At 33.4% G+C, this 23,277-nt stretch overlaps 11 protein-coding genes and 1 pseudogene across 12 annotated transcripts, besides 2 other annotated features; 8 read left to right on the forward strand and 4 right to left on the reverse strand.

The window, feature by feature from the left end:
* Positions 1–2,680: 2,680 nt before the first annotated feature.
* TVAGG3_0748690 lies at positions 2,681–4,974 on the forward strand (annotated as a pseudogene). The gene has a single exon: positions 3,564–4,939. A coding segment is annotated over exon 1 (1,376 nt).
* A 2,510-nt stretch (positions 4,975–7,484) lies between these two features.
* On the forward strand, positions 7,485–7,919 carry TVAGG3_0748700 (uncharacterized protein; the record flags this gene model as incomplete). Its single annotated transcript, XM_001297170.1, has 1 exon — positions 7,485–7,919. One exon carries the CDS (start codon positions 7,485–7,487, stop codon positions 7,917–7,919), a length of 435 nt encoding a protein of 144 aa, XP_001297171.1.
* A 679-nt stretch (positions 7,920–8,598) lies between these two features.
* TVAGG3_0748710 (amelogenin-related protein family) lies at positions 8,599–9,276 on the forward strand (the record flags this gene model as incomplete). The annotated part of the gene is made up of 1 exon (XM_001297171.2): positions 8,599–9,276. The coding sequence occupies one exon, from the start codon at positions 8,599–8,601 to the stop codon at positions 9,274–9,276; it is 678 nt and encodes a 225-aa protein (XP_001297172.2).
* A 714-nt stretch (positions 9,277–9,990) lies between these two features.
* TVAGG3_0748720 (amelogenin-related protein family) lies at positions 9,991–11,688 on the forward strand (the record flags this gene model as incomplete). The annotated part of the gene is made up of 1 exon (XM_001299384.1): positions 9,991–11,688. One exon carries the CDS (start codon positions 9,991–9,993, stop codon positions 11,686–11,688), a length of 1,698 nt encoding a protein of 565 aa, XP_001299385.1.
* Positions 11,689–12,576: 888 nt separating this feature from the next.
* Positions 12,577–14,302, forward strand: TVAGG3_0748730 (amelogenin-related protein family; the record flags this gene model as incomplete). The annotated part of the gene is made up of 1 exon (XM_001299383.1): positions 12,582–14,273. The coding sequence occupies one exon, from the start codon at positions 12,582–12,584 to the stop codon at positions 14,271–14,273; it is 1,692 nt and encodes a 563-aa protein (XP_001299384.1).
* Positions 14,303–14,975: 673 nt separating this feature from the next.
* Positions 14,976–23,277: part of a mobile genetic element that runs on past the window's edge.
* TVAGG3_0748750 (uncharacterized protein) lies at positions 15,284–16,048 on the forward strand (the record flags this gene model as incomplete). Its single annotated transcript, XM_051245132.1, has 1 exon — positions 15,284–16,048. The coding sequence occupies one exon, from the start codon at positions 15,284–15,286 to the stop codon at positions 16,046–16,048; it is 765 nt and encodes a 254-aa protein (XP_051091719.1).
* TVAGG3_0748760 (uncharacterized protein) lies at positions 16,303–16,917 on the reverse strand (the record flags this gene model as incomplete). Its single annotated transcript, XM_051245133.1, has 1 exon — positions 16,303–16,917. The coding sequence occupies one exon, from the start codon at positions 16,915–16,917 to the stop codon at positions 16,303–16,305; it is 615 nt and encodes a 204-aa protein (XP_051091720.1).
* Positions 17,891–23,277: part of a mobile genetic element that runs on past the window's edge.
* Positions 18,898–19,368, reverse strand: TVAGG3_0748780 (repellent protein 1 family; the record flags this gene model as incomplete). Its single annotated transcript, XM_001299381.1, has 1 exon — positions 18,898–19,368. The coding sequence occupies one exon, from the start codon at positions 19,366–19,368 to the stop codon at positions 18,898–18,900; it is 471 nt and encodes a 156-aa protein (XP_001299382.1).
* TVAGG3_0748790 (uncharacterized protein) lies at positions 19,399–20,973 on the reverse strand (the record flags this gene model as incomplete). Its single annotated transcript, XM_051245134.1, has 1 exon — positions 19,399–20,973. One exon carries the CDS (start codon positions 20,971–20,973, stop codon positions 19,399–19,401), a length of 1,575 nt encoding a protein of 524 aa, XP_051091721.1.
* Positions 21,001–21,435, reverse strand: TVAGG3_0748800 (uncharacterized protein; the record flags this gene model as incomplete). Its single annotated transcript, XM_051245135.1, has 1 exon — positions 21,001–21,435. The coding sequence occupies one exon, from the start codon at positions 21,433–21,435 to the stop codon at positions 21,001–21,003; it is 435 nt and encodes a 144-aa protein (XP_051091722.1).
* On the forward strand, positions 21,481–21,753 carry TVAGG3_0748810 (uncharacterized protein; the record flags this gene model as incomplete). Its single annotated transcript, XM_051245136.1, has 1 exon — positions 21,481–21,753. The coding sequence occupies one exon, from the start codon at positions 21,481–21,483 to the stop codon at positions 21,751–21,753; it is 273 nt and encodes a 90-aa protein (XP_051091723.1).
* On the forward strand, positions 22,072–22,635 carry TVAGG3_0748820 (uncharacterized protein; the record flags this gene model as incomplete). Its single annotated transcript, XM_051245137.1, has 1 exon — positions 22,072–22,635. One exon carries the CDS (start codon positions 22,072–22,074, stop codon positions 22,633–22,635), a length of 564 nt encoding a protein of 187 aa, XP_051091724.1.

Below are 23,277 nucleotides of genomic sequence, written 5' to 3' on the forward strand. Positions count from 1 at the left end.
ACATTTCTGCAAAGTCACATTTACTGACCTAGATGTATCTAAGTACTTATATTTCTATTACTCAATTAATGGAGCAGAATACAAATATGCAAATGACTATATAACATCAAATGGAAAGCAACAAATAAACACACTTCAACTTTATATTCCATCTGATGCACCATTAGGTATGAAGAGTATATCAATCATGATTAAAACTATAAGTAGTGGTAGGAATGCAAACTCAGAAGAATCATCAAACTCTATCATAATTACATTCAAGCCATCTTACACATTAGATAACCTTCCAGAAGATGCACTTTATTCAGATGATGGATTAGTTCCAATCACAGGTACATTGAAGTGTGATGGATATGCTAAACTTATTTTAACTGTTGGTACAATTGAACTTAAACGAATTATTCTCGATCCAAAAAACATTGACAAATGGAAGGTTCAAAGATTCATTTAAAGTTCCAGCTGGATTAAGCTACGGAACAATCAACGTTTATTCAAAACTTGTTGATTCTAATGATAATGAAGCTACCGCGAAATATACTTTATCATTCTTGCACAAGAATAAGCCAGTAATTACAGATTTGTCCTTATACAATGACGTATTATCACCATATGGCCCATGGTCATTCTCTGTAGTATGTCAAGATCCTGATAATGGCAAGAAATTATATCTATATGGACAAATCGGAGATGAGGAACCACTTCTATTCACAGATTATGGAGTTTCATCAATTGGAAGTAGTCAAACAATCTACGCGTCCACACCATATGGTACATTTACTCAGTTATATGGCAAACAAACATTTAAGTTATGGTTGTCAGACACCAAGAATAGCACAATCAGAACAGGTCTAGGTGTTTCTGATATTTTCGCGAGAACAGTTATTTTCAGTTACGTTCCTGATTTTAGTGTAACATATCCAGACTCACATTATTACACTAGTGGTGCCACAGTTCAAGCAAGCTACACAATGAAGGATGATGGAAAAGTTACACTCAAAGTATATATTGATGAAGAAGAGATTAAGGATCTCGCTGAAGATATTTAACTTGATAATACAGAACGTACAGGAACTAAGAATATCAAGCTTCCTGATGACTTAACGTATGGAAAAGAACACAACATCATGCTAACTTATGTTGATCACTACGGCTTCCAACCATTAGGAGAATTCTTGTTTCCATATTGTAAACCACCGAACCTCACAAAGGCTTCATTTGTCAAGCCATTTGCTCTTCAGTCAGAAGTTTATTGAATTTGAAGGCTATTTCAATGATTTTGATAAGGACAAATATCTTTATGTTTCGTCCAGCTTGTGACAAACTCATTTCATCTGAAACACAAAAGATCCAATCTAATGGAACTGCTAACCAAAAGTTCCAGTTCGGTTATGAGATCCCAGGAAATGAATCTATTGGAACAAAACAGTTACATTTGGATGTTAGCTGAATCTAACTATTATCCATCATTAGATCCACTATTGAGTTCCAACAAGGTTGAATCAGTTCTTTTCATCACATACAAACCATCTCTTTCTCTTAAACCAATTGTTAAGAATATTTACAACGATGGCGATCAGATCACCATCATTGGTTCAATTAGAGCCAACTCCAATGTCAATATGCACTTCATGATTGACTCAGTTCTTCTCAATGATACAAAGAAGATCACAGTCAGCGAATCTCCACAAGAATTCGAAGTCAAGGTTGGTATTCCAGTCAACTTCAAGCATGGCAAGCATAAAATGAATGTTTGGGCTGTCGATGTTAGTGGACAGAACACAAGCAACTTCGCTCTTGACTTCAACATCCAAAATCACCAAAGCTCCTTAGTGTCAGCGTTGCTAAGGACAGAGTTAGAGTTGGTGGTAAACTGAAAGTTCTTGGTACAGTTCGTGATCCAGATGTTGGAAACAATATCTCATTCATAGTCAGTATTGATGAAGGAAACAAGAACCGTCTTACACTCTTCAATCTGACTCCACAGTTCAAGACTTCTCATTTGTCTACCAGATTCCACAATCTCTTGAAGTTGGAGATCATCAGCTCACACTTTTAGCTATTGACACAGATAATCTTCGTATCTTCTCCAGCAATTGTTCAGTTCACTGTTTACAAGTCATCTGTTAATGATCCAGAGAATCCTAATGATCCTGATGAAACAGGTGGAGACAACGCAGATTCTAAGAGGCCAATACAAAGAAGAAGAATAACGGTAATGTTGGTTTGATTGTTGGTATTGTTATTGTTGGTATTATCTTATTAGTTCTTTGTGTCTTGGCAGTTATCCTCTTAATCCAAAGAAAGAAGAATTCCCATCCAGACTCAGCCAGTGATAATTCTGATATAGAAGAACGTGAAACACAAATTTCTACTAACATCAGCTTAGAAGAAACAGCAACCAAAGATAATCCATTGTTCTCATCAGAGACAATCACACAGAACAATGATCCATTCTCTGATGAATTCGAAGAAAGTCAGAAACCTTAAATTTGATTCTATTATAATAAAAATGCGCTATTATTTTAAATCTATTACACCTTTTTTCCTTTTTCGACAAAGAAAAGTTGACTGAAGAAAATAGAAGCTGTCTTTAACGGTTTCAAAGTCTTGGACCTTTTCTGTGTATTTTTTGGAATTTATGTATCGTGGAACTGATAAACATTGGATTGTTCATTATAACAATATGGAATCTTTTAACATTTTCCTCTTGAGTAGATACATCTATTATATTTATATTGTTTGTTTGAACTTCAGATTTTGTGACAAATGATTTATCGATAAATCTAAACAGCATAGCATAACTAAATCCTTAAGCATCCTATGTTTTAATAGAATCATTATGTGTTCTATGAGAAATTGTTAAATACAAAGCAATTTTTGTTAATGAGCAATTAGATTAATTTCAAAGCTATTGCGGTGATACAAACAATATATATCCTAATGTGTGTATGATATATAGCTGTTAAAAGAAATATCACTACTTTTGCTTTGCTATTTCGAAGATAGACAATTAATATTCAATTAATCAATTCAACGTTGCGAAAGGTATGTGAGCTTCAACACCAGAACCTAATAATGGGCTTCTAACAAAATATGGTTGTCTTTCGATATCTTTTCAAAATTGAGAACTTTCTCCGATGTAAAAAAATTAAAAATTGTTAGATATAGAATGCACGTGCTTTTTATTTTTGCTTTTAGTAAACTTCACAGTTTTTTGTAAATAAAAAATAATCAGATCCGAAAGTGAATTCTAATGCTTTGGCTATTAGCTACTTTCGCTGCATCAGACGTTCTCATTGCAAAACCGAGTAAATACAATATTCAATTGATAGATCATTCCGAAATTGTTGTTATTGATTTTGATGCAAATCCTGAAGTGAATGCACGCAGAGCTAGTCTATCTGGATTTTCGGATTGCAAACACTATATGATAATCTCAAATCCGAGCGACGATTTACGAATTAATGACGAATTTATCAAAACTCAAATTTTTGAAATCAAATCACCACAGAATCTTTACTTTTACAGTGAAAATATGACTAACATTTACATTGATGTTGTTAATGTACCAGCTTCTTGTAATACATTGGAATTTCTTATTAATCCAGTCACCGGAACGACGTATCAATATAATTAACTCCGAAGTAAAAGAATTAACTACACCTTCTTATTACTGTTTTGTTGCATTTTCAGAAGGAGAATTTGATTTGAACGTCAGAATTAACTATCCTAAGTTACTTGAATACTCAGCGTATGACATGTCATCCACCACATCCCTTACTAGTTATTCTAGTGAACAATTCGTTACGACTAACTCAATATGTTTCGTATTTACACCAGATTCAAGGCGCTCATCAGTTTCCTTTATATTTACAGTATCATCAAGGTATTCTAACCTTCCAAATCCTAAATTTTTATATGATGATACAAAAGAATCTTATTTGACCATAAATCCTGTCACAGTCGGCACCAAATTTGCTGATTACCCAGTATTAACTTATGGAGTTCACTCAGAGCTCATAACTTCCACTGTAAAGGAATTTAAAGTTGCATCTAAAAGTTACATCGTATTTACCAACTGGACAGGGCTTAGCGGAACCGTTTATTACGGACAATCTTCATTGGACATCCTTGGATACACAGGAGTTGTAGCAATTTTATTTATTCTACAGGAACTATGGAACTCAAGTCCTCTCTTGATTCATCTGAAGCAACATTTGTTGTACATTCACTTAAAGTTACTTGTAATGCCATTGTTACATTGTCTGGCAAAAAATCTTTCAAATTAGAACTCAAAGGAGGTTCCGATTATTGCATGGTATCAGCTTTCAAGTCAGGAGTGGTCAAAATAGAAGACAGCTCCAATACTCTTAACAAAGATTATTTATATAATAATACTCGATATTCTTTAGAAGAAAGTACAGTTCCTACCTTCACAATATTTAACCAGATCTATATATTCGGAGATGCATGGGTTAAATATACAATCAAGCCTTCAAAGACAGATAATTCCGAAAGTTACGTTCTTGAAGGTTATTCACCACCATATTCTTCATATTCTATCAGTAATAGGACATATGAACGCCTTAATACAGGTAAATGGGAAACACATAAAGGACTTTCTGGATTTGAAATATTTGTCATTGTTTTCTTTGCTCTTGTTGCATTTATTGGTATTGTCATATTATTAGGCATATGTATATACAAGATAAGACAAAAGACAAGGAATTTATTGAACCAATCAATTCCTTTAGAAGATAATGTAACAGAACGACCTTTAAACACTGTAACTACTACACGTAATAGTTATGAAAATGAAGTAAAGAATCAACAAGAACTAGAACCTCCTTCTCGTCCTCCACAACAAATTTATGCTGCTCCTCCTGAACAACAGCCTTATTATGCTCCACCTGTTTATTCAGGCTCAACAACCAGTTAATCCTTACCAACCACCACCTTCAGATTATGATAATCCTTATAATTAATTGTAAAATAAAAAATTAAAAATGCGATTTTTTTTTTATAATTTTGTTTTTGTTTTTACTCAAAAAATGATAATCAATACCACTGAATAATATATTGATTGAAATAATTTTATTAAATTTCAAACAATCATAATCAAGGAATAATTCATAGCCTATCATAATATGCACCAATAAAATAAATCATGGAAATAGAAAGATTCATGTTATATCCGAAATTTTCTCTAGCATTATGGCTGAAATCAACGCTTAGCATGATAATGATAAGCATATAACTAGATGAATATAAATTTCCAGATCATGTGGAAAATGTCATCAACGTTGCATTTTTTTAGAAAGGTAGTCCCACGAAGAATCTAAACGACAGATTTCCAAATAAATAGATAAATAGAATCAGTAGGCTCCAAATATGAATGATATGATTTAGTTTGAAAAGTTACTAAAAGCATAAAAAATTTGTGAATTACGTTTTAATTTCCATAATTTTTATCAATTAATTATCACGTTATGATTTACATATCAAATTTAATTTCAAATATAAGTAAATATCAATATTCATTACCGTTTTCCAGAAGTTGGGAACGTAGGGTATTTGTATTTCAAATTTAAGTATAATTGGAGTTTTTGAATAAAACCATAATATTCCCAGCTTACATGATTATAGTTTATTATGTAATATCCGGTTTATCAGGGAAATAATAGATTTGAATTCTTACTTTTGAGATTTGATAGAAAATAGTATAATGATAATGGATCACGACAGAATTATTTTATATTCAATAAACCATTTTGCGTAAATGGTGGTTCTTATCATCTATCAAATTTCGTAAGAAGTCTCTTAAAAATCTTGGAGTTCTTCAAGAAACGATCTTGTTCAAGATACATGTCGAGATGCTTTAATAAAATTAATCATAAATCGAAGCAAAACATCACATTTGTTAATAATTTCATGTAATATATAAAATTCAAGATTATAATGTCTACTGAATGCTAACAAAAACGAACAAAATCTCATCTCTCCACTAGATATTAATATGATGCAGTTTTTTGTTTAGATCTAATATAAAAATGAATAAAAACTTTACTTTTACACTTTTCATTCAAGTTATTTACTAATATAGATCATGCTTTATCAATGCTTAGTACTATTCTTTTTAGAATAAAGGATAATAAGAAAGATATTTGTGATTTAAAATAATTTTTTAAAATTCACCTTTAACTCATCACTCTGTGAGATGTAAAAAGCATTCGCATTACTCATTCTGCTTAATTGATCAACTCAAAATTCCAAAAAAATTTCAATAAATCAAAAATGAGAATCAAAAATTTGATTTTTCTCTTGAAAAAATCAATTTTCAAAAAAATTTGGAAAATCAAAGTATTGTATAATTAATCAAATCATCAAATGGAATCGTTTTTATTCATAAAAAACATCTAATTTTGATTTGGAAATCATATTTATTAAAAACTCATTCTATAGTTGATGCAATGTCATGATTGCTGTTGAAAATATTATTTCCATAACAAAATTCTTATTTAAGATAGTAAAATAATAAAGTTTTATTTTCAACAACAACAAGTAAATAGATGAATGGAAACGTACTACATTCGCATAAATGTAGTAACTATCGTCGATATTTGAGTTATGACTATTCCAATCAAAATGTATAAAATTGAAATCAAAAATATCAAACAATTATATTCGGTACTGTGCACACATTATAGAGGTCATCGTAATTTATATGTAATTTATATCTAAAAGCCGACTTTTTTTTCTTATTGCAATAATTTTCTCAAATTTAGTAACTTTTTCTATGTTCAAGTTATTTGAATATGTATCATAAGCGACGTAAGAACTCAAATTACGAGGAATTCTGTTGTTGCATTTTCGAGATGCAAAATTTCGATTTTTAATATGGGGATGGGGATTTGGCAGGTGCAATCTTGATGTTATCTCCATGTAGAAGTACTGTTGCAATATAATTAAAATTAACGAAGTTGATTTTAAATTGCATAATGCTGGAGAATAACTGACAATACAACTAAGTATACTATATAAGATAGTTGCTAATTGGAGTAATAAATTAGGCTCCACCAATCATTTCTTTCATCTCTGCCATAACGAGCAGAAAAGAAGCGAACAGTAACCCTAGGAAAAAAGAAGAAGGGTGTCACTTTTCGTGGGACTACCTTTTTTTAGTAAATTAATATTTCCCACCATATGTTGGAAATTGAGACGGAGTTGATTCTTGAAATATCTTAAACAAAATTTACAACTATTTAATTTTTCAAGCACCACTCTTAATCGAATTTTAAAATTTATCCATATTAATAGATATGTACACACAAATATTTTTTCGGAATTTAAATTTTTGAAAGCTCAAAAATTTTGTAGTTGAGTATTTTAATAACCATATAATGAGCATGATCATGATAAATTGTTTTTGAAAAAAATAATTCAGTATTGAATTATCCTCTTTTTCAGAATTTCATTTTATATTTATGTTGTTATTTTTAGTTACTCAGTGTCTCAGCTACGAATTCATCACAAATTTAGCCAGCTCATACCTTGAGTTCTCCAATGGCAAAGCCGATTTTAAGCTCGGTTATGAGCCTCTTTGTGGTTATTCTTATTATCTTATCTTATCAAATCCTGATGACAATTTGACACTAAATTTTGAAAAAGCTAAACAAGTATACAAAATTGCTCCAGCTACATACTATAGTTTTAGGAGCAGCAAGAAATATAATTTGCAATATGATCTAGTTCTTATTCCAGATGATTGCGATACTCTTGAATTCATAATTAATCCACAGAATAGAGAAGATTCTAATTACGAATTTGCAAGTTCTCAAATAAATCCATCTAAAACGTATTGCTTTGTAGGGTATAGTGATGCTGCTTTTACTGTAAGGGCTACTAATTCAGGAGGCTAATTTTCCTATGCTTCAAATAACTTTTACCAAAGTAATACACTTTATTCCGGAAATTCGTACAGTTCGTATTCTTCGACAAATTCTTTCATAGTTAAATACACTCCTAGCACTTCATCTTCCTCAGCCAACGTCAAATTCATTAAATATAGAACATCAACCTCCGATACAGTTCTCCTTTACGACCAGAGCAAGGGATCGTTTTTTGCTACAACATCTGTAGATACTAATCCTCCAATATATCCATACGTTTACCCAGGATATTTTAGTTATCATTCCTATAATAGCACAGGAGAGTTAAATATTACAGCAGGTACATATATCGTATTCACAAACTGGAAAAACGTTGAAAGCAAGGTCACAAGTGGCAGCACAGAGTTTAATATTCTCGGAGATACTAAAATCGTGGCAGTTCTCTTCAATTCTACAGGAAAAATACAACTTACAGGCAGCTCAGCGTATGCAAGATATATTGCCTATGAAATGCCCAGTAAATGCCATTATATCGTTACATTATCCGGAAATGAGTCTTTCAAATTGAAACCTGGTGATACATTTATATCATGCATTGTATCAGCATTCGAATTTGGCGAGGTCAAATTTTCATCAAGTGACATTAGTAATATGTACAATTACTTTTACGATGGAAGTAGTATAGCATCTAAATATTCTATCTCCTTAGATGCTTCTTATTCACAATTTTACAATATATATTTTTTCTGGAGACGAGTGGTTCCAACACGAAATTACTACATACGATAACGATACATCCATTAGCTACAAGATCAGTGGAAAGTCGCCAAAGTACTACTCATATTCAGTCAGCAATAGCTCCTACCGTAAAGTTAACAGTGGTGAATGGTCGAGTAGCGGATTTCCAGTCTGGGCCATTGTCATCATTGTCATTATTGTTTTGATTGTTGTTGTTGCTTTAGTATTTGTTTGTTGCCGCTTCTGCTGTAGAACTGCTGACAGAGCATTTTCTAGTTCTAGCTCTTCTAGTTCAAAGAAGCATAGCAGACAAACAACAACCACAACCATTTATGTCCAACAACAATCAGCGCCATCATATTCACCACCACAAAATCCATCACAACAAAGTTATCCATCACCTTATCAACAGCAACCACAACAAAGTTATCCATCACCTTATCAACAGCAACCACAACAAAGTTATCCATCACCTTATCAAGAGCAAACACAACAAAGTTCTCTAACACCATATCAACCTCCACCACAACAGTGCCCACCTCCAGAATATGTACCAGGAGAATATACACCATCTTCTCAAGGAGGTCAAACACAACCATATTATCCACCTCCATCACCACAAAATTATTCACCTAATCCTTATCAATAAAAAATCTATTTGAATTTTATTTCTTTGTATGAAAACTAATTAGTTTTTTTTTTTTATCCAAAAACATTGCAAATCAATATGTATCCATATAGACTAATGTATTTACTTACACTGCATGAAAGCGAATCGATCTCTGGAAGCATCTCTCATCTCACAATATTTGTGTAACAGACGAGCTACATATGAAAATGTATTTGAGACTTGGTATTAAATAAAAATCAGGAAATATATAAATACATTGGTAGTTTTTGCAGATATGATATAATAACAAATAAATTTTCATTTTGTTTCATAATCTCAAGATTCCACGGGTTAAAAATACTACATATTCTTACCATACGACTCATTTCATCTCATATTTGCTCTAAAATATCTGTCAATCATATGTAAATATACCAGAAACGGTCCTAATTTCTTTCTTGCAAAATTATTCATAAAAATTAACCATTAACATTTCTAAATTAGCCTCGATTCCTTCACATGTTCAATAAAGACATCAAAAGATTATCCAACTAACGAAATAAATGGAAATTTTTATGGAAACATCCGATATAATTGACAGAAAATGCAAATAATCGTCATCGTCGAAATTATAACAACAAAAATCAAATTGTAATGTAATTTTACAAATTAGACATTTCATATTTTATCGTTGTTGGAGAACTCAAAATTTTTTTTTCAAACGCCGTTGGGAAAAAACTCCAAAAAATTTATATGTTTTCCTTATTTGTAGCTTCAAGTTTAAGTAACAGAGTTGAAGTTCCAGATGTAGGAGCTTACTACAGTTCCTTTTCATCATTAGCACTTGAAATGACGTTCAACTTGAGATCTTATTCTGGTTATACACATTATCTTCTTTTATACAACCCATACAGCGATTTAACTCTTAATGGAGAGAATGCTTCCTCAAGAGTATACAGTATATCAACAAAGATCTTTAAATTTGAAAGTCGAACCGCTTCTACTCTTTATTTTGACGTTGTTCGTATTCCAAACTCATGCTATACATTGGATTTCCTTTTGGATCCAGAAGTTAATTCAGAATACGAATACTCACGTGCTAAGAAACTTTTGAATTTCGAAAAATCATATTGTTTTGTTACTTACAGCCATAATACCTTTAATATAACCATCACAAACACTGATGGAAAAATGAAGATTGGCACTACTTCTTTATACGATTATGACACAACAACTGCTGATGAAGGCGATACTTCTTATTACAACACAAAATCTTTCGTTGTAATGTACAAACCAGATAATTCAGCTACATCCAAAGCCAAGATCAAATTTACTGGCTCCTCAAGTACAAAACAAGATCCAACTCTTATTTCAGACAAAAAAATTTCATCATACTTTGGTGCAAAAGCTGTAGATACAACACCTCCAGAATACAAAAGTATCGACTACGGCATCCATATATATAGTGATTCATCAAGATACAACGTCTATAATATCACTTATAATACATATATTGTCTTCACACATTGGAAAGATGTTTCAGCTGTTGCAACAGTTTCTGGTACTACACTTAATATCCTTGGCAACACAAACATTGTTTCAGTTTTCTTCAACTCAACAGGCACACTTACTCTTTCCAGAAATTCATCAAGGAGCACTGCTACATTTGTTGCATATTATATGCCAAGCACATGCCATTACATTGTCACATTATCTGGTGAATCATCATACAAATTCGACACAGATGGCAGCGCCATCAAATGTATGGTTTCCGCCTTCAGTTCGGGCAGTGTTAATATTGACAAAGGTTTCTGGGGTGAATTATCCACATACAATTATGATGGCACATATTCATCATCATCCAAACCATTGTACTCAGTTTTCTACAACACATTCTCATCTGAGCATGAATACTTCAAACATGATATTTCGACATACTCCAGTGATAACTCCTATGCATATGTCATCAAAGGCAAATCACCAGAATATTTATCATACTGGATTGACAGTTCATCATATAACAAGATCAACAGCGGTGAATGGTCTAGCAGCGGTCTTGCTGGTTGGGCTATTGCTCTTATTGTTATTGTTGTTATCATTGTTATTGCTGTTGCCATTACTATTGTTGCTATTTGCTGCTGTGCCTGCTGCTCGGTTGTCAACAGAGCTCTTACAAGTTCTAGTTCTAGCTCTAGCTCAAAGAAGAAGAGAAATACAACAAACACAACTCTTCTTGTCCAACAGCAACCATACCCACCACAACAGTACCCACCACAACAAAGTTATCCACCACAGGGATATCCTCCACAACAATATCCTCCACCATCACAAGGCGGCCAACCACAACCATATGGTTATTATCCACCACCACAACAATATCCACCACAAGGCTATGCACCAAATGGCCAAGTTCCACCTCCTCCAGCCGATCAACCAAATCCTTATGCTTAAATTTTAATATAATTTTAAATTATTTAAATAATGACAGTCTAAAGATTTTTTTGTGAATGATTTTTACATTTTTTATTGAATTTATAATAGAATGGTCCATTTCTCATGGTATTTGATGTATAGTAATGAGATCATATAAATTATACATTTATTTTGTTAATAAAATACAGATAATGAAATTAGATCTTTCTTTTTAATATTTCAAATTTGTGAATTTTAGAATTGAAATCTGAAGAAAAATGATATAAGGTAATAACTGGTAGATGGCATCTTTTTCATACTATTTCAAAATCGCAAGAGAGCTTAAGTGCATCCGTAATGCAAAGGTTTCATTTATTTGAAACCTGTTTTTCAATTTTCGGTGGCATTTATCATTTGAGCAACCATATTTATCATGCATTCAAGTAAGGCTTCGAGTTCCCTCTCAAATTTTTGTGCCCACTCAATTCTTATGTGACTTTGGGCGACTCTATCTTGCCATAAGAAGAGTTTAAGGATTCACTATCTATAGTAATATGTACCAACATTGACTGGCGAGTATAATTAATATATTTTCATTGAATAAAATTAATACAGTATCCTTGGGAAAAGGAATTTTAGAGCCCACAAAAATTATCCATGTGATGTCTTAACAAACAATAACATTGAATTTTATTACACCTATTTGGATCCTTATATGCTCACAATGCTTTTATGCTAATCGAATCTTATCCATCATAAGTTTTTGATAATCAAACAAAAAGTGCCAATCCTTTGTAAAACTTCCGATAAAACAAAATGCATTCAATTTTTATAGTAAATAATGTTAATGTCGAAGTTATGTAGAACATAATTTAAATATAAACTTTTTGAACTTTTCAGAGCGCGGTTGCTAAGTTTTTTCAAAATTTTATATGCTATCCTTTTTCACCGCTCTTAGTTTAGCTAAAGCTTCAGTTTCACGTACTGGACGTTTTTATGCAGACTTTGATGGAAACACACTTGAACTCACCAACAAACTATCTCCTTATTCGGGCTATTCATATTATATTCTTATTAACAATCCACCAACAGATTTACTTCTGAATGGAGTTAAAGCATCCTCAAGGTTATATAATTTTTCATCAAAAACCTATGTTTTCCAAAGTTCCAAAATTTATAAATTATATTTCGACATTGTCGAAATTCCTGACTCATGCACTACCCTTGATTTCGTTCTACAGCCAGAAAATTCTGTATACGAGTACTCACCTGCCTTAGGCGAGCTAGCCACCTCAAAATGGTATTGCTTTGTTGCTTACAATCCAGAAGGTTTCGCTGCATCCTTCAATATCACAGCAGGCACATTGGATTATGCGAAAAGTTCTTTGTATACCGCAACATCTATTCGTACAGATGGTGGCACAAAAGCATATACAATTACAGGTTCATTTGTTGCAAAGTTTAAACCAGATAACACAGAAACTTCCAAGGTCAGTATCAAGCTTGTTCCTTCTTCAACTTCCACCCCATCAACCCTCGTTCTTACAGATCAATCACATACATCATACTTTAATGCAACAGCCGTAGATACAACAGTTCCTCCATACATATTCATCGACTACGGCATCCATACAAATAGTTATACTTCAAGTAACACAGTTTACAATATCACTTATAATACATATATTGTCTTCACACATTGGAAAGATGTTTCAGCTGTTGCAACAGTTTCTGGTACTACACTTAATATCCTTGGCAACACAAACATTGTTTCAGTTTTCTTCAACTCAACAGGCACACTTACTCTTTCCAGAAATTCATCAAGGAGCACTGCTACATTTGTTGCATATTATATGCCAAGCACATGCCATTACATTGTCACATTATCTGGTGAATCATCATACAAATTCGACACAGATGGCAGCGCCATCAAATGTATGGTTTCCGCCTTCAGTTCGGGCAGTGTTAATATTGACAAAGGTTTCTGGGGTGAATTATCCACATACAATTATGATGGCACATATTCATCATCATCCAAACCATTGTACTCAGTTTTCTACAACACATTCTCATCTGAGCATGAATACTTCAAACATGATATTTCGACATACTCCAGTGATAACTCCTATGCATATGTCATCAAAGGCAAATCACCAGAATATTTATCATACTGGATTGACAGTTCATCATATAACAAGATCAACAGCGGTGAATGGTCTAGCAGCGGTCTTGCTGGTTGGGCTATTGCTCTTATTGTTATTGTTGTTATCATTGTTATTGCTGTTGCCATTACTATTGTTGCTATTTGCTGCTGTGCCTGCTGCTCGGTTGTCAACAGAGCTCTTACAAGTTCTAGTTCTAGCTCTAGCTCAAAGAAGAAGAGAAATACAACAAACACAACTCTTCTTGTCCAACAGCAACCATACCCACCACAACAGTACCCACCACAACAAAGTTATCCACCACAGGGATATCCTCCACAACAATATCCTCCACCATCACAAGGCGGCCAACCACAACCATATGGTTATTATCCACCACCACAACAATATCCACCACAAGGCTATGCACCAAATGGCCAAGTTCCACCTCCTCCAGCCGATCAACCAAATCCTTATGCATAAAATTAAATTATAAAATTTCTCTTTTTAAATTTTAGATGCAATTTTTCTATGATAAAATATGGGTTCATGTTATCTCTAATTCAATTTGAGTTAATTTTCAGAGATTCAATTTGAACAAATTGAATTTTTTGTACAGTTGATTTGAGGTAATATGATTAAACTTGCATGAATGAGTACTTAATTACTAATTTTAAACTTATATTTATATATTTACTAATCTTGTTATAAACATATATTAAAGACCTAGTACTATCCATATATATTGAAGTATCAAATTAACTGGTACAAAATGAGCAAGGAATCATGCACCTTTAAGTTATTGACCAACATATTAAATGAATAAATGTATCATTAGTAATATTTCTTTATTGAAATACGATAAAACCTTTAATGAGTTCGTAACCAGTTTATAGCTGCTTCAACAAAAGTCATTGTTATAAATTAAAAATGACAGGAAGTTTTATTGGAATTCCTCATATCTTGATATTTTTTGCGTAAACACAGCAATTGAACTCTTATATCGATTGCCATAAAACCGATTATTTAGAATTTTGAAAGAAAAATAATTTTTTCAATTCCCTGTCGTAAATCCAATTTAAATAGTCATTAATTATACAGATTAATCCATGATATTTTTATTTTATTCAAAATCAAACCTTCACAGACATTCATGACTAAATTCTTTAGGCATTTAATGTTGTCGTCAAATCGAAAGCTCTTTAACAATTCAATGAGAACATTTAATACTTTCACTAATGAGGCATCTACTGTAGAATTTATATATTGCACCGTTCCATCATTTATGATGGGAACTTTACTTATTGTAATGAATGGGTCATACGTGTTAAAAGTATCGAAATCAATGACTTTTTTAGTTTTTCCATCGTCAATGACTAAATCATTGCCTTCAATGGTTAAAGTTGAGTTTTCGTTTACTAGTTCATGTGCTCTTCTTGCTTCATTTGTTTCATACGCATATGCAGCAATAGTCATATTTTAATGAGAATAAAATGTTGTTCTATTTGCAAAGTACAGACCCAAACGAATACGGGACAGTAAAGCTACAAACAAACTTAGGTCTACAGAATGAAGCGCTTGCTTTCAGAGTTGTTGACTTCAATACTATCGCAACTTTTGTCATAACAGATGAAACAGATTTCATAGAGATTGAAATAGATGACAAAAGAAGTGTTATAACATTTCCTAACAGAGCTGGGTATAGAATAGATAAAATTGCTGGAGTCATAGATACTCTCATAAATGAAGAAACTATTGACAACATAGATGTCGAACTCTCTTCTGAGGGAACATTGAAGTTCAGCAGCGAGAATGAGTTTAAGATACCAAGAATGAGTCATAGAGTACAACTTCTTTTGGGTGCATACCATATGACATTTCCTTTGAAAAGTGTTGACAAAACGATTGAGATGAAATCTGTTCCATACGTATGTTATGGTAATTGTTTATACATTGAGTCTAAAATAGCTAATGTCACAGGCATTTCAGGAGTTAATAGTAAAGGTTCAGTAGAATATAAATCCTTCTGTTATGCAGTCAATTCAATGTTCATTCCAAACGTTCCTGTCATAGCAACTCATTTAGGTAAATGGGTTCGCATTAGTCCTCATAATTTGAAAGACATGCAATTTAGACTAGTTGACTTTCAAGGCGAGCCTGTAGAACTGAAGGCACCAGTGCGAATGACTGTTGAAGTTGACTTTTTAGAAAATATTAAATGCAACAGCTTACAAGAGAACTCAGAGCTAAAAATATAAAGTATGAATGTTATGTATTAGGTCATGAACTTTGGTTGTTGCTGTTTGATGAAACAAATGAGTTAGTTATGTCAGTCAAGAGAACAGAAAAATATTGTGTTAGTGAAAACTGCACCAAGTCAATAAGATTAGGTTTGCATTATGAAGATGAGTTCGATACTGTTGAAGAAGTTTTGGATAGATATTACAAATTGCTAACTTGAAATTTTTTTGACTGACGGCGCAAAGCGCCAAGACCGAAGGTCCTGACTGCTTTAATTTACTAAAACATATTTCAAACAAAGTTTATATTCTGTTGAAAGTTTTGTATATTCATTCGAATATTTATACTTAAACTCAACTCCTGTAGTTCCTGGTGTTTCAATGATGCGGATGTTACCTATTTTCATGAATAGTGGAGTTTGACCACAGCATTCGATTTCAGGGTCGAGATAGTCAATGACACATTGTTTCCCTGTTATTCGTGAGATAACATTTTCAAGGTCCTCCTTTGTTAGAATTATTTGGTTCTTGCTTATAAGATTTGTCAAAAGCTTCTTATCGTCTTTGAGTAAAATTGTTTGGTATAACTGAAGAAGGTAATGGTCTACGTTATCTGAAGGATTTGTTTGAACATTTGTGTAAGGGTTGTCGTTGGCTTCTCTTGAAAGAATTTGGTCCAGTGGTGGATACTCTAACTTAACATCTGATGTAGCGTTAGCGTTTGAAGCTGAGTTTAAATTCACCGACTTAAGTTCTGGTTCTGGCTCTTTCAAACACTCTGAACTATAGTTCTTTATGACAATATTGTTTGTCGTTCGTGAGTCAACATTTGATGTTGGTTCAATTGGAACATTAACGGCACCAGCTAAGATGGATTTGCTTCTCATTTCATATAGAATAAAAACCTTTTATATGTATGAAATGAACAATATACTCGACAAGGGTTTGAATGTAAAGCTAACGAATGAAAATATTGTTGAATTCACTGAGACAGGTGCTGTGTATAAAGATGTAGAACTACTGAACAAAAGAGCTAAGGGAAGAAGCAGGAACATGAACAAAGGGTGGAAGCCTATAAAAATTTATGTCAATGATGGCTCAGGAGGTTCAAACATAAAGTATGCAGAAAGTTATAGAGTTTATGCTCTCAAAGGTGAAAAGCCTTCATTTAAGAACAGCTATTCTAACGCATATCCTCAAAAGCTAACGGATGGGGAAGTGGATGATATGAATGACAGCAAAAATATTAACAGAAATGGCGACAGAGATGCATGGAATTTGTTTACCATCAGTCAATTGAAGGTTAAACTTTAAAACAATGTTGGTCGTTCCCATGGAATATTTTTGACTTTAATGGTATTAGTCATGATATGAATCTCAAGGTATGAACGAGGAGAGATGAGAGACTTATATGCTTCCCAAATTTCTTCAAAAGGTAATGTTATACCTGACTGTTTCCAAATGAGTTCAATATCATAACGTGAGAAACCTTGAAAGATAACGAAGTCAGTTATGAGACGTTTTATGTTTAAAGCTAAAAACCTCCATGTTTGCATAAGTATTGCTACAGTTAAATGGTAATGTCTGACTTTAGTAATGATGTTAGCTAATGGTGAGTCTGGCTTTGAAACTAAACCTTTACCAGCGAAGTCGTCACAAACTAATAAAGTGTTTGATGGATATTTTTTGAAGGGGTATTTTGAAAGTTTTGATAGAATGTAGTTTGTCAGTCGTTTCATATCGTAAACTCCTGAGTACTGACGTAAGTGGTGTTTGTCAATAATTCTTTCCATCTCCTCAGAAGTCTTTTGCATTCCTGACTGTATAAATTCAACGATGGCATAATATTTCCTCTTACGTAGTTAGTATGGTTATCTTGGGTACGGCGGCACTGCGTTCCACCTTACCCAATATAACCTTAAATATTTACAAAACCGCGAACGTATATTTTACAACACAAACGACAACACTAACTTAACCTTAAATATTTACAAAACCATCTGACACATAAATGACTTCACTAATGAAAAATAAACGTTCTCACTAACGTTCCCACTAATGTTCTCATTTACAAAAGTATTGCAGCGCTTCCCATTGCTGTGCTTCACACAATAGTTCATATTCTTCAGTATCGCTGCTGTCACTCCAATCGTCAGAGTCAAAGTCACTGTCAAAATAAATGTTAGTAAGTTTTGACAAAGCTAATGAAACACGCTTACCGTTTGTATCTATTGCTTTTATATATCTCCCATTATGTTTGTTGTCATAAACGCTCAAACTAACTTTACCCTTTCTCCCTCGTATCTGATAGAATGTATTTTCACGAGGAACGAAGAACAAATTCTTGAACTCATGACCGTTGTAGTTTGTTATCTCAATAGTTTTCGTCATTTATATAAAAATAAAATAAAAAATAAAATAAAAAATAAACTTAAAATTAATGATATCACCACCCTCACACGTATGAAAACATAGCACAAAAATAAATTTAGGGTAGAAGGGTAGATCTAACCTCATTTCTACCCTCAGCCGCTAAGCGGCGAGACCCTTTGGGTCTTTTCTACCCACTTGAATTCATTGCTTTATAACTCTCTTCCTTTCTCCAACTCTTCTAACTTCTTCTTAAGTTCAGCAATGTTGTCCTCATGAAGTTTAATCTTCCTTAATATACCTTCTCTATCTAATGGTTGCTTTATCTTTCTAAACTGAACTCTACCATCCTTCATAGTATGAACGTAAAAACCTTCTGGAACCGCTCCTGATTTAATGTATTCTACCAAAAATTTTTGTTTCATTGCTTCAGTGACTTTAGTCGTCATTTTACTCTAAATAAAATGTTCAAATAAAATAAAAATAACGTTATTTTTTCAGTAAGGAAACGCAGGAGTTTTACGATTTATTTGAGGAGTAGGTTCTGGTTTAAATGTTGGAGTCGGTTTAGGAGTTGACTTTTGAACAGGAGTTTGTACTTTCATAGGTTCAGGAGTCATTGAAGGTGTTGTTTGTGAAGGCGTTGGTTTTGACGTTGGTTTTGGCGAATGTGTTGGAGTTTGTTTAACTTCAGCTACTTCAGTATTATTTACAACATTTGCTTTATTTCTTTTCAACATCATTACTGCTCCTGCTGTAGCTAGCAAACCTAGTGGGAGACCATATTTTATATAAGGACTTGACCAAATGCTATTTTTGACAGGAGCTGGTGGAACACCTAACCTTGGTGAAACTGCTCTTTGCCATTGTGCAGCTCGTAAGAAATATTCAATAGGTGCTCCATAATCGTTTGGTAAAGTTTGTTTCATAGATGGTGAAGGTTCGCGAGAGCTTGATGAAGAACTCATTTATAAGCTTTAAAAATAAACGTTCATCCTTTATTCCTCACTGTCGTCCGTAGCTAAGTTATAGTCATCTAATCTTATTATTGGGATGCCATTAGCACGCACCTGAATGGCAAAGCAACAATCCCTCATAAATCCAATAAGTGGCTTTGGTACATTTTCAGTTGCTAGTTCAATAGGTCCTTTAACAGACAATTTGTATGTTATTGGAGCAGTAGATGTTTGACCTTGCTGGAAGCAAAAGTCCACTTCTGTTGGAAAACCACATAAGAAATGTGTGTTGTCATAGCTATCCCATTTATGTTCCACACTACCATCATCCACCAATGACCTCATAACATCTTCATTAAATCCAATCATATCATTGTTTGTATTGCAGGCGTTCGCAACCATTTCATAAAATACAGGTCCATATGATTTTTCGGGTTCTGCAGGCATATTTCCATAAGCTCCCATGGAAAGCTGAAGATATTTAAACTTAGGGTTCTCAAAATTAACATAATAGTTGTCTTTCTTTCTAAATAGTGCCCAAATACTTTTAACATTAATAGGCGTATAAGCTGCTGTAAATGTTGCACTTGAACTATCTGTATTCTTTGAGAATGAACCGTCCATAGGAATCCAATCCATAACTTTAACAGGAAAACATAAAGCCTCGTTTGTATAATGTTCTACAAGTTCTGTATAAATGTTAGGGTCTAAAGAGAATGACTTTGGATGAATGAAACATTCATTAAAATCCATCTTTGTTCGAAATAGTTGCTGGTTTACAGTTGTAATAGTAACTGTTCCACTAGCTTCTACTGCCTTCGTTATCATAGTGAATGGTTCATTCCATGGAACAAATTTATTTGTCGGTGGATTTGAATCTGAAGCAAATGCAACTTTAAGAGTTGGATTGAAAGCAATGATATCATTTACAGATATAGATGTGCATTGTAAGGCGTCGCTACTGAACTTTACTTTAAGCTGAATGTTTCCTGCAAAAGCTGGAATAAATCGAATAGCTTCTAATGGAAGGAATCTTCTAACAGGAATTCTTAAACGAAGCTTAAAATCAAATGATTTTCCTGCTGTAATTGGACCACTAACAATTTGTCCTGTTCTGCATGTTCCCGAATGACTCCATACATCTTCATGTCGAGTCTTTGAGAAAACATCTACTTTCTTTATTTGTTCGGTAGTTTGTGAGTTTGAAGTTATATATGCTTCTTCTCTTGCGTTGTCTTGAGAATATACGATACGACCATTTGCAAGGATTTGATATCCAGCAACTGCATAGAAAGCGTCATCGAAACCAATCCAAAATCCTGGTGGGTTTGTTTTATTGGAACCTGAACCAATTTCTTTATCTGCAATAAATTGACCTTCCATTTTATACGTAATGAATGTATTGTAAAGGTCCAACATATTTTCACCAGGAGGTGAGAGATTGAATGTTACCCATGTGTTATCTTTAGCAGTTCCAGGTTGTGATGGAATCTTTGCGTCAGAATATTTTCTATTAGTGTCACCAATTTGAACTGCATTGTCTATGATATCGAAATATGAGCGAATCTGATGAATATGCTCTGCTGGAGTAAATTCGTTTAACTGTTCGTTCTGCATGTATTTACTTCAGATAAAAATATCTATTTACTTCATTATTCTCACTCTTCTTCTTGGCATTCGTGGTGGAAGTTGTTTCTTGACATTTTCAATGAACTGTACATTCTCTTTTGTCTCAACTTCTTTCACTGGTGGGTCAGGATTCTTTGACTCGGTTTGTTTTTCAATGAAATTCACGAACTTTGCAATAAGCTCTTGGTTCGTTATTGAAAGAACATCTGGCTTCTTTTCTTCTGGTTCTATTGACTTTTCAGTTTGAACAGAAGGTTTTATATGGGCTTCGTGGACTTCACCCTTGCCATGCACCTTAATGTTGTCGCTCTCTGCATTTGCTAATGGAACCTTTCTTTTTCTTACATATATTTTACCATCTTTACTCTGACTTACATAATAGAAAGGATGTTGTATTCCTCTTGCGTCATTTAATATAATAGACTCTCGCTCTGATTTTGACAAGCTCATTTTACATCGGTTAAAGTTTTAATTTAGTTTTTTATCTGCAATCAAATGACTCAGTCAAATCCTACGGACAAGACCCAAGGTGTCATAGATGTTGAAGCATTGAAGAAAGAAATTCGTGAGCAAATTTTATCCGAACTGAAGGAACAAAAACCAGAACAAAAGCCAGAGAGACCAAAGAGAAAACTTAGTGAAAAACAACTAGCTGCATTAGCTGCTGGAAGACAGAAGAACCCAAGACTACTGGCAAAGAAAGCTAGAGAAGAAGCAAAAGCAAAGGAAGAACAAAAAGCAAAGGAAGCTGAAGCAAAGAAAGAGTAAATGGTTTATTTTTATCCGAATTAAATGTATAGACAAATACCTTTATCTGTTGCGTTCAGTAGTGAAAACCCTGACGTCAAAATAAAGGGGAACAGAGTAACGTTTAAGTTTCCAACAGACTGGATTGTGAACATAAATGAAGAGAAGTACATTGGCATAACATCTATGTATATAACACGTGCTTTCAGAAAGGTTGACTTTATACTTCAAGTCGAGATAGAAAATGACGAACAGTCTTTAAGCGCCCAAAACATTCACATATACAAATACTTTAAAGACGATACAACATTGTTGCAATGTATGATTTCATTTAATGAGATGTTCGAGAAAAAGTTCAACATTGAAGTACAAACTTTACAGCCTTTACGTGAGTTTCTTGCACAACTGAAAGAAGAAGGTAGTCAGCCACAACTTATAGACTTTCATTATGAATTTAATGAAAATGAAGATGGAACTCATGACTGTCAATTCATTGTATTCTCACCATTCAATGAAGTCGCTAAAGAGAAAAAAAATCCATTACGTATAAGGTTTCAAATCTCCGAACCAAGTGATGATTTTAAGAATGTTTTCAATTATGATGCAATGCTTCCGAGGAAAAATGAATTTTCAAAGATTGTAACACCTGGCATTTGGGATAGAAAGCAAGCTATATTATATTCAAACTTAAGTAAGGGAGTTGAAAATGAGTTCATTGGTCATACAAGAACTTCACCACTTCCTAACCCTAAATACTATAAATTAACTGGCTTCAATCGTGAGTTTTGGATAGACATGTTCTCCACTCATGACCATAAATGTCCAGTGTTCTTACCTCCAGACCATAAGGACTGTCTCTACATTGAAGCACAACTCTTAAACTCTACCATCGCAGTATTGTAAAATCTACGCTAGCTTTATTTTTATCACGAATGACCTCATTCATGACCTCATTCATGACCTCATTGCTGACAAAAATAAGCCGCTAGCGGCAAGGGCGAAGCCCATGACCTCAGAACTTCAACTTACGAATAAAGCTTGTTTTAGTCGTTATTGAAAAGTTGAACTTTTCAGCAAAGCAAGGTTGACATGACTTACATAAGTCGAATGCAATCTCTTGACCATCATAAAGTGCTTTGTAAAGTTTCATTAAACTGAACTCAGAGTCTTTGTCATATGTTCCAACAGGTATGTGAATGTTCTTATCTTCATTGTAATAGCATTGTATAGCTTCAGGAAACATTTCATTAGCGGTTAAAGCAATAACATCTTGCTTCACGCCTTTCATTCTGCAGTGAAATGCAACTTCATTTAAATCATTCGTGAGTAAGTCTATGTAGGTCTTCTTTCCACAGAAAATACTTTTATAAGCTAAACTTTGTTTTCCAGGTGTTATTTCTGCAAAGTCGCTATGAAATTGACCAAGGTTCTTTCCTATAAGTTCTCTACCGTATCTCTTCTTAAACTCTGCTGCAAGCTTTGGGATGTCTTCATTATATAAGTGCATACTGTCGGTATCCTGGTAAAAGATTTGAAGTCCCATGT

The sequence above is a fragment of the Trichomonas vaginalis genome, chromosome III (assembly GCF_026262505.1).
Source record: "Trichomonas vaginalis G3 chromosome III, whole genome shotgun sequence".
In the NCBI taxonomy this organism is placed as follows: domain Eukaryota; phylum Parabasalia; order Trichomonadida; family Trichomonadidae; genus Trichomonas; species Trichomonas vaginalis.